The sequence below is a fragment of the Primulina tabacum genome, chromosome 12 (assembly GCF_025594145.1).
Source record: "Primulina tabacum isolate GXHZ01 chromosome 12, ASM2559414v2, whole genome shotgun sequence".
NCBI classification, from domain to species: domain Eukaryota; kingdom Viridiplantae; phylum Streptophyta; class Magnoliopsida; order Lamiales; family Gesneriaceae; genus Primulina; species Primulina tabacum.
In genome coordinates, this window is record NC_134561.1 from 19,651,433 (window position 1) to 19,660,669 (window position 9,237).

The 9,237-nt window shown below is 37.4% G+C and overlaps 1 protein-coding gene across 3 annotated transcripts; it reads left to right on the forward strand.

The window, feature by feature from the left end:
* The first annotated feature begins 5,503 nt into the window (after window positions 1–5,503).
* LOC142521279 (4-hydroxy-3-methylbut-2-enyl diphosphate reductase, chloroplastic-like) lies at window positions 5,504–7,456 on the forward strand. 3 transcript variants are annotated; one of them, XM_075624506.1, is made up of 5 exons: window positions 5,504–5,588; window positions 5,803–5,945; window positions 6,078–6,152; window positions 6,965–7,051; window positions 7,254–7,456. In XM_075624506.1, the coding sequence occupies exons 2-5, from the start codon at window positions 5,937–5,939 to the stop codon at window positions 7,350–7,352; spliced, it is 270 nt and encodes an 89-aa protein (XP_075480621.1). In that variant the 5' UTR covers window positions 5,504–5,588; window positions 5,803–5,936; the 3' UTR covers window positions 7,353–7,456. The 3 variants fall into 3 exon arrangements, 1 of the variants encoding a protein (XP_075480621.1); XR_012814119.1 differs by lacking the exons at window positions 5,504–5,588; window positions 5,803–5,945; window positions 6,078–6,152 and adding an exon at window positions 6,629–6,767; XR_012814118.1 differs by lacking the exons at window positions 5,504–5,588; window positions 5,803–5,945; window positions 6,078–6,152; window positions 7,254–7,456 and adding an exon at window positions 6,629–6,767 and having other exon boundaries at window positions 6,965–7,095.
* The last annotated feature ends 1,781 nt before the right edge of the window (window positions 7,457–9,237 follow it).

Sequence of the window (9,237 nt, forward strand, 5' to 3'; positions counted from 1 at the left end):
CAACTATTGAACAGCGGAAACCAAGTACTTGATTTTTTTACAACTTAAACAAAAACAGAACAATAACAGCAGTCAGTACAACCATATTGAAAACATAATTCTGAACGAGAAAATGATAAACAACATAAAACCTCCACTGGATCACAACAGACAACCCTACTAATCTAGCCACTTACATGGATGTCGGAACCGTCCAACCTAAGACCTGCCCCGTGGAATGCGGTGTCCAAGATGAAAACAAGGACATGAGCGACAATTGCCCAATACGAGAATGTACGAGTATACAAACTGATATGATGCAAGCGAAATGCAGTATGCTTGGATATCAAAGATCAAGTCAAGAATATCATGCTCATTATAGAGGCGTCAGAGTGTGTAGCCTCTGATCTGCCCTAGGCATGTTTGTCCATGTAATCAGAGCCCGCGAGTCCCGTCGGACACTGTAGCTCTAGATGCCCCATCGTCCACGAAACAGAATAGGGCTGAGTGCCCCAAAAAATGAGGTATATCTCAAAAGATATGAGGCTCAACATGATATGTCATGTATAATATGCCAAAGCAGTAAAACATGTATCATGCAACAGATAAATATGCAGCATAAAAGTGTGTATACTTCACTTGGATATCGCGGTCAGTACATTACGTACATCACTAAAACAATCTGACAGAAAGCTCTGAATCTAGACAATACCAACATAATTAAATCACTATCAAACCAGATCGTGAATTCCCAAACATGCTACAAAGTTCTCTCTAATGATCCTTAAATCACTATTTAAGGCTTTAGTATTATACCTGCGTATGTCGTCAGCCCGCTGATGATGTCTCGATCTTAGCTCACCGACCAACTCCTCAAGTAGACACTAGCTCCAAAACTTCTCGACACCGAAGTGTCCTAGAAACTGGCTAGAAAACATAAGATATATGGTTAGAACTCTCTCTGATGAATGCGGCGTAGGAAATAAAAGAAATCAGCTTCCATTTATAGGCTGCATCTGTAGTAGTTCAGAAAATTATAATCAATCTTATCTGCCACGTATCAGAATCTCATTAGTCTAGTTGTATTTCTCGGGATAATGTAATCTGAAGTAGATTGAGTTGTCCATTTTAAATTCGGCGGATCCCAACAGCTTGATCCCGAATTTTCAGTTCCTTAATACTTATTTAACAACTCCTTATTTATCTTTTAATTTGTACTTCATTCAAAAGAAGGATTCGGGTTATTACATCCTTCCCTCCTTACAAAGATTTTGTCCTCGAAATCAGAACTGAAGTACTATACAACTGAATAAAATACAACTCATGATTACAAAGATACAAATCAAAACAAATATGGATACTCTGACCGCATATGACTATGTAACTCCCAAGTCTCCTCTGAAGTACCTCGGCGTTGCCATTGCACTAGAACAAGTGGAATGGTCTTGTTTCAGAGCCTTTTCTCTTTCCTACCCAGGATTAAAAGCGGCTGGTCGACATAAGTCAAGTCTTCTTCAAATTGAACTTCTTTTAGACCAAGAACGTGGGATTCATCTGCTACATATCTTCGTAGTAACCATACATGAAAGACATTATGAATGTTGGACAGATACGGCGGTAAAGCTGATCGATACACCAAATTTCCAACTCATTCCAAGATCTCGAAAGGCCCGATTAATCTTGGGGATATTTTTCCCTTGAGTCCAAATATCATCACCATGCAGAATGATGAAACTTTAAGGAAAACGTTTTCCACTGACTGAAACTCTAGAGGTCTAGGCTTGGTATTCGCGTAACTCGATTGACGGTCTTGTGCAGTTTTAATTCTCTTCTTGACCAATTCCACTACGTCAATCGCTTTTTGCACTAATTTAGGTCCTTGTACTTGTTGTTCTCCTATATCGTCCCAAAACAAGGGAGTTCGACAATGTCTACCATATAATTATTCGAACGGTGCCATACCAATGCTGTTGTGGTAGCTATTGTTATAGTCAAACTCCACAAGCGGCAAATGATCATGGCATGCTGGTCCATAATCCAGAGCACAAGCACGCAATATGTCCTAGAGTGTCTGAATATTCCTCTCAGACTGACCATCGGTCTCTGGATGATAGGTAGTACTCAGACTCAATGTCATTCCCAACACTTTTTGAAATCTTCCCCAGAACCTTGAGCTAAAGCGTGGATCTCTTTCTCTAACTGTACTTGTTGGCACACCATGATATTTAAGAATCTCTTGGATGTATAGTCTTGCCATGAGATCGAAAATATATTCCCGACTATATGGAATGAAATGTTCTGACTTAGTCAGTCGGTCCACAACAACACAAATGGCATCACAATTTTTAGAAGACAATGACAAGTCGGTGACAAAATCCATCGTCACATGCTCCCATTTCCACTCAGGGATAGGAAGATTCTGAAGTAATCCTCCTGGTTATCGATGTTCAGCTTTCACTTGCTGAAAAGCCAAACACTTGGCTACAAATTGGTAAACACTTTTCTTCATACCTTTTCACCAAAAATTGGTCTTCAAATCATTATACATTTTCCTGCCTCTATGGTGGAAACTCAACATAATCATATGGGCTTGAGATAAAATCTCGTCTCTTAATTTAGAATCTTTTGGAACTACGATTATTCCTGATAGACACAGGGTTCCATCTATTTGGAACGCAAAGCCAGATGTGTTGTCTCTGTTAGCTAACCTTGCTAAAATTTTCAATTTCGGGTCAGAAAACTGAGCTTTTCTGATTTTGGCATACAACGTTGGTTCAGATAAAATGCTCGTCACTCGAGTGTGTTCCATTCCTTTCTTATGACGGAAGTGAAATCCCAGAGAACAACAATCTTGGATTACACTTGACAAGAAACTTGTCTGAAGTGCATATAATCTCACCATGCGACTAAGAGCATCAACTGTAAGATTTGCTGATCCTGGATGATACTTGATTTCTCAATCATAATCCTTTAACAAATCCATCCATCTTCTTTGACGCATATTCAACTCTGCTTGAGTGAAGATATACTTCAAACTCTTGTGATCTGTAAAAATATCAAATCTCTTTCCATAGAGATAATGACGCCAGATTTTCAAAGCAAACACAATCGCTGCCAATTCCAGATCATGAACTGGATAATTCTCCTCATGCATCTTCAACTGTCTGGATGCATATGCAAGCACATGACAATTCTGGGTTAAAACACACCCAAGTCCTCGAAATGATGCATCAGTGTACGTAATGTACCCTCCTAATCCAGATGGTAGAGCTAAAACTGGTGCATTTGTCAAAAACGCAGTTCGTTGAAAATATTTTCATAATCATGCGTCCATTCGAACTGCACATTCTTACACGTCATATGTGTCAATGCTTTGGAAATCTGAGAAAATCCTGAGATGAATCTAGAAAACTTCTTATCTCTTGAGCTGATTCCGGTCGTTCTCAACTCAACATTGCTTCGATATTGCTAGGATCCACTGATATCCCATATCTGGATATAACATGTCCCAAGAAGACAACTCTGCCGAGCCAAAACTCGCACTTGTTCAACTTAAAATACAGTTGGTGATTCCTTAAGGTTAGCAACACAATCCTTAAATGTTGTGCATGATTTTTAAGGCTAGGAGAGTATACCAGTATGTCATCAATAAAGGAAATGACAAACTTGTCAAGATACTCTTGGAATACTCGGTTCATCTAATCCATAAATACTTCTGGAGCATTCTTCAAACCAAACGGCATCACTAGAAACTCGTCATGTCCTTACCTTTTCTGAAATGCAGTCTTAAGGTTATCACGTTGATGAACTCGAAGTTATTGATATCCAGACCGTAAATCTATCTTCGAATACACTGAAGTCCCTTGCAGTAGATCAAACAAATCATCTATCCGTGGTAACGGATATTTATTATTGATTGTTACTCGGTTCAACTGTAGATAATCTATAAAAAGTCACATAGACCAATCCTTCTTTCTAACGAACAACACTGGTGCTCCAAGGAGACGCACTGTGTCTAATGTACCCCTTGTCAAGAAGATCTTGCAACTGTTGTTTCAACTCTTTCAACTCCGTTGGTGCCAATCTATAAGACGCTCTGGAGATAGGTGCGGTTCCTGGTACCAACTCTATCTCCACTTTCATTTCCCTCTCCGGAGGAAATCCATCGACAACTGGAATGTTCTTCATGTTGATTACAGCCTTCGATACTTCAACAACATAAATGAGGTATCCTTCTCATCCTTTCGCCAAAGCCCATTGTGCCTATACAGCAGACACTACTGGCATTGGAGGTCGAGCTCCCTAACCGAAGAAGAACCAATTCTCGTCTTCTTCTGTATGAAACTGAACGAGACGTTGATAACAATCTACAGTCGCTCTATACTTACTTAATAGGTCGATTCCCATAATACAATCGAAATCTTCCATAGCCAATTTCATCAAATTGACAGACAAATATTTTCCCTCAAACTCTAACAAACAGTCTGCTACAAGTCTCTTAGCTAAAATCTCTTGTCCCATCGGTGTAGACACCGACATAAAAACATCTAATCACACGTAAGGTAGTTTATGCTTCTTAACAAACATTGATGATATGAATTATTGTGATGCCCCTGTGTCAATTAATACACATGCAGGAATACCGCATAAAAGAAAATTACCTGCAATGACTCTCTCGTTATGCTCCTCAGCTTGTTCTTGGTTTGGGGCAAACACTTGCCCCTGAACTCGTGCGAATTGATGAGATCCTTGTGATGTTCCACCACGACGAGAGCTTTGAGAAGGAATACCTTTTTGTTGCACAATGACCTCAGACTGTTTTCCATTGTAAGTCCTTGTCATAGAACCTCCGCCTCAACTCTGATTATCCAAATTAGGGCAATCCCTCTTCATGTCACTAGTAGAAAAATCGGATTTTACTTTGGCAGGCTTTAATTCGGCAATAATAAATTACAAAGTAATACATTACCAATAACTTCAGTAATAACACAAGCGAAGTAAAATAATATATTTTACTTCGGATTTTTAAAAACACGAGCTTCACTATATTTTTTTATTATATTTTACTTCGGTATATCAATGTTGATGAAGTAAAAAAATAAGAAAAATAAGTTCATGCTGAAGTAATAAGATGAACCGCGCAGATTAACAAAGGAAAATAAAATATAAACATTTAGCGACGGTTGTTAACCGTCGCCGATTTACTCAGCGACGGTGTTTTAAAAATTCGTCGCTCTTAGCGACGGGTTTTAAAAGCCGTCGCTATTGGCGACGGCTTTTTAGAAACCGTCGCTGATCTGTTCGCTTCAAAATTTACCTTTTACAAGTGTCGCAGTGTATAAAAGAGCTGAAGCCGTTAGGTGTGTGTTAGTGTTCTTCTTCATTCTCCCTCGCCTGAATTCATCTCTCTCAAAGTTCTCCCTCCTCTTTTCAGCTTTCTTTATTCACACTAAAACACAGAGAGCAAGAGGAAGAGAGTTTAGAAAAAGTCGGCGTAATGGGAATGGGAGCTTCGGAAAATGGCTGCGGCCTCTGTTTTCTTTGCTGCTGCTCGTGCTTTTCGTCGGAGCAATGACAAGAGTTCACAAAAACGAAACCCAAAGTTTCAGGTTTTTCTTTAGTCTTGTATGACTCCTTTTCCCTGAAGAATCTGCTAGAAACGAGTTTGTTTCGTTTCCTTTGCATTTTGAGTGATTTCTTCTATATTGTTGAATCCCGAATAGTTCCAAATTTTTTACGATTCTTTTCTTCGTTTATTTAATAGATTCGTTTTTTACGGAGAAATTCACGCCCGTATATCTCATTTCTATTGTTATTCTGCAGGGTTGTTGAAAAAGAGCAGTTGCAGAGCTCTCCAAACTCGACAATGGCGGCGAGGTGAGAAACCATTCCACTTAACGTAACCAAACATTGCATTCTAACTAAACCTCAGCCGTTCATATTTCCCTGTAAAGAATATGGCAGAGGTAAGCTTAATTTTGTGCTTCATTTTGACTATATTCTTTGTCAATCGACCACGGATGTTTTAAATTAAAAAAGATTGGTGTAGAAGTAGTTTACATGTGGTTGTGACTTTATAAATGCTGTAATAATTACAGGAAACATATGTATGTGATTATATTTTGAATGGCGAGCTCGATGGATCCTCGTCATCCAAGGATGCGTTTCTCGAGGTAAGCTGAGCATCTTATGCTGCTGAAGTTGCACTTTATTTTCTGTATTCAGATTTGCAGAGATTGTTTTCTTTGCAGAAATTTAAATATGTTGTGTCCAAGGGTTTTGATCCAGACGTAGACCTTGTAAAAGTTGGTGTTGCAAATCAAACAACGATGTTAAAGGGTGAAACAGAGGAGATTGGTTAGTTACAAACCAGTGTCTTAGTTTCTCAACATGTTAGTATTGTGTGGCATGTGAATTGATGTTGGTCTTTTATCGTACAGGAAAATTAGTCGAGAGAACCGTGATGCGCAAGTTTGGAGTGGAAAATCTTAACAACCATTTCACAAGTTTCAATACTATTTGCGATGCAACTCAAGTAAATTCTCTCTCCTTTTTCTAAATATATCATACCTACTTTTTTGTCCTTGATATGATTTTGAAGATCCGTAGAGTTTTTATCTCCAGCGACTCTGTTTTGGTGACCGGATCTTATACTGGTCGTTGGTGGTTGGAACTCGAGCAACACTTCGCATCTTCAAGAAATTGCAGAGGAGCGTGGAATCCCTTTTTACTGGGTCGACAGCGAGAAAAGGAGAGGTCCCGGAAACAAAATAAGTTACAAGTTAAATGTACGTACGCTTCTACTGACCATTCGATCTCGTTATCATCTATCTGGTGCAAAAGCATTCTTTCATGTTTTATGTTCAAATTTAGTGAGAGAATGCATAACTTAAGATTTAATCATGTAAAAAATAAACTAAAACAATCAAATCTAATAACAAAACATGTTCTTTTATTTCTAACATTTTAAAGTTGCATTTGACAGCATGGTGAGTTGGTAGAGAAAGAGAACTGGCTACCAGACGGTCCTATCACAATCGGCGTCACTTCTGGTGCATCGACGCCTGATAAGGTAACCTAAGTTTGCTCAACTCTCGAGAATTTTGAAAGATTGTGGGCTGCAGCTGATCAATTCTTCGTGGATTTTCCTTTGTTGTATCTACAGAGAGTATGTAATATGTTCAGATTCAATAAATTTAAATACTTTTTAAATATATATCTGTCGATTTTTATTTAAAATAGATGAATCTAATGTATTTTTTTTAAAATTTCAGTTTGCAGGATGCATCAAGAACCAATATTACAACCAATCTCAATATGATGAGGTCATAAGTGAATGGAGTGAATTTGTCTACTCCTATGTAGGTGCTTAAATGGATGGTGTATGTTAGGATAAATATTTTGTTTGTCATTGTGAATTTTTGGATATACTTTTGGTTTTGTGGATATATTTTTGGGTTATTTGTGGATTGATAAATATGTAATTGTGGATTCGTGGATATTCATCATTTTTAGATGGATAATTTATGAATTTAATTATATTAGTGTATTAAGTAATATATTGGGAATTTTTTTTTAACAATTACTTCATCAATACGAAATCAGACGAAGTGATAGAATTAATTTACTTCACCATTGTTATGTAAAAACGAGTTGTTTTGCGCAATTACTTCGCCAAAATATAAATTATTGAAGTATTTCGTACCACTTACTTCGTCACTAAATGTAAATTGTCAAGTAACATAATATAAAATACTTCAACAAATAGGATAAATGCTGAAGTTATAGATTATATTTACTTCAACAAATAGGATAAATTTTGAAGTTGTTTGTGTCTATTACTTCACTAAAATACATAACTATGAAGTTTTTCAGATGAATTACTTCGTCACTCATTGTAAATTGTCAAGTAAAATATTATAAACTATTTCGCTAAATAATAATTAAGACAAATTTATATATATCTATTACTTCACTATTTACAAAAATCGATGAAGTAAAACACATTTCTTACTTCGGCACTGGTCCAATTCTGGACCGGTTTTCCTTCAAAAACCGGCCAAAGACTTCAGTAATTTCAATCATACAACTTCGATTATTATGCGAAGTAAAAGGTACATCTATTACTTCACGTCCATATACTTCGGCAATTAACTATCTTATTACTTCATTGAATACGCGAAGTAAAAAGCGATTTTTCTACTAGTGTGTGACAAAAACAACCACAATTGAAAAAATCACCAGTTACTCTTAGACAATTCTCCGTCTGGTGCTTGCCTTCACAGTGGCCATATTGAAGCTTTTTTCTACCCAAGCTATGAACCGATCTAGAACCCCAAGATACAGAATTCTTGAAAGACTGACCCCTCGATCCCAATGAACTATAACTTTTTCTAGCTTGCATAAACTTCCCCCTAGCAATACTGATCTCGGCTTGATGACAACGATCCACTAATCCTTCGTACAAAGTAGGATCGTGACAGACAGAAACCTGATCAAAAATCTCTTGGTTCAAATCAGTCAAAAAGTGAGAATATTTCTCTGCAGAATTCTCACTGATGTGAGGAGCGTACGGTAACAGATCTGTAAAACTCTTTTGGTAATCCTCAATGCTTGAATCTCCTTGTTTAATGGTCAACAGTTCAATCTCCTTTGCATGACAAAGAGCTAGAGGAAAGTGATGATTGATGAAGGCCTGACAGAAATGTTCCCAACGAATCTGCCCATGCTGCTGAACTAGAATTGCATAAACATGTTTCCACCATTTCCGAGATTTTCCTTGGATAATGAAATCGGCTACCTCCATCTTCTCATCCTTGTCATAGTGCAACACGCAAAACAATGCTCCATGATATCGACCCAAGCTCCTGCAACATCAGAATTTTCATCTCCTGTCAACGGTGGAGGTCTAATCTTCATGAAATCCCTAATGTTGACACGGTGCCTACATATCCTTTCATCATGATCTCGGTAACGTCTTCCATCACGATCTCTACGACGATGTTCTCGGCCAATCTCATCGTCGCCATAACGACCACGTCCCACTGAAACGACTTCGATTTTTTTAAAAATCATATACTCGAAAATAATAATTAAAATAACTTGATATTTTCATAAATCATAATTATTTAACATTTAAATCTCAAGGGTATCAAAACTTCCGTAAATCATCGATTAACCAAAAATCCTATGTCGACCTGTAAAAAGAATAACTAATATAAAATTAAAGCATAAAAACCTCTCTAATAAAATTATTAG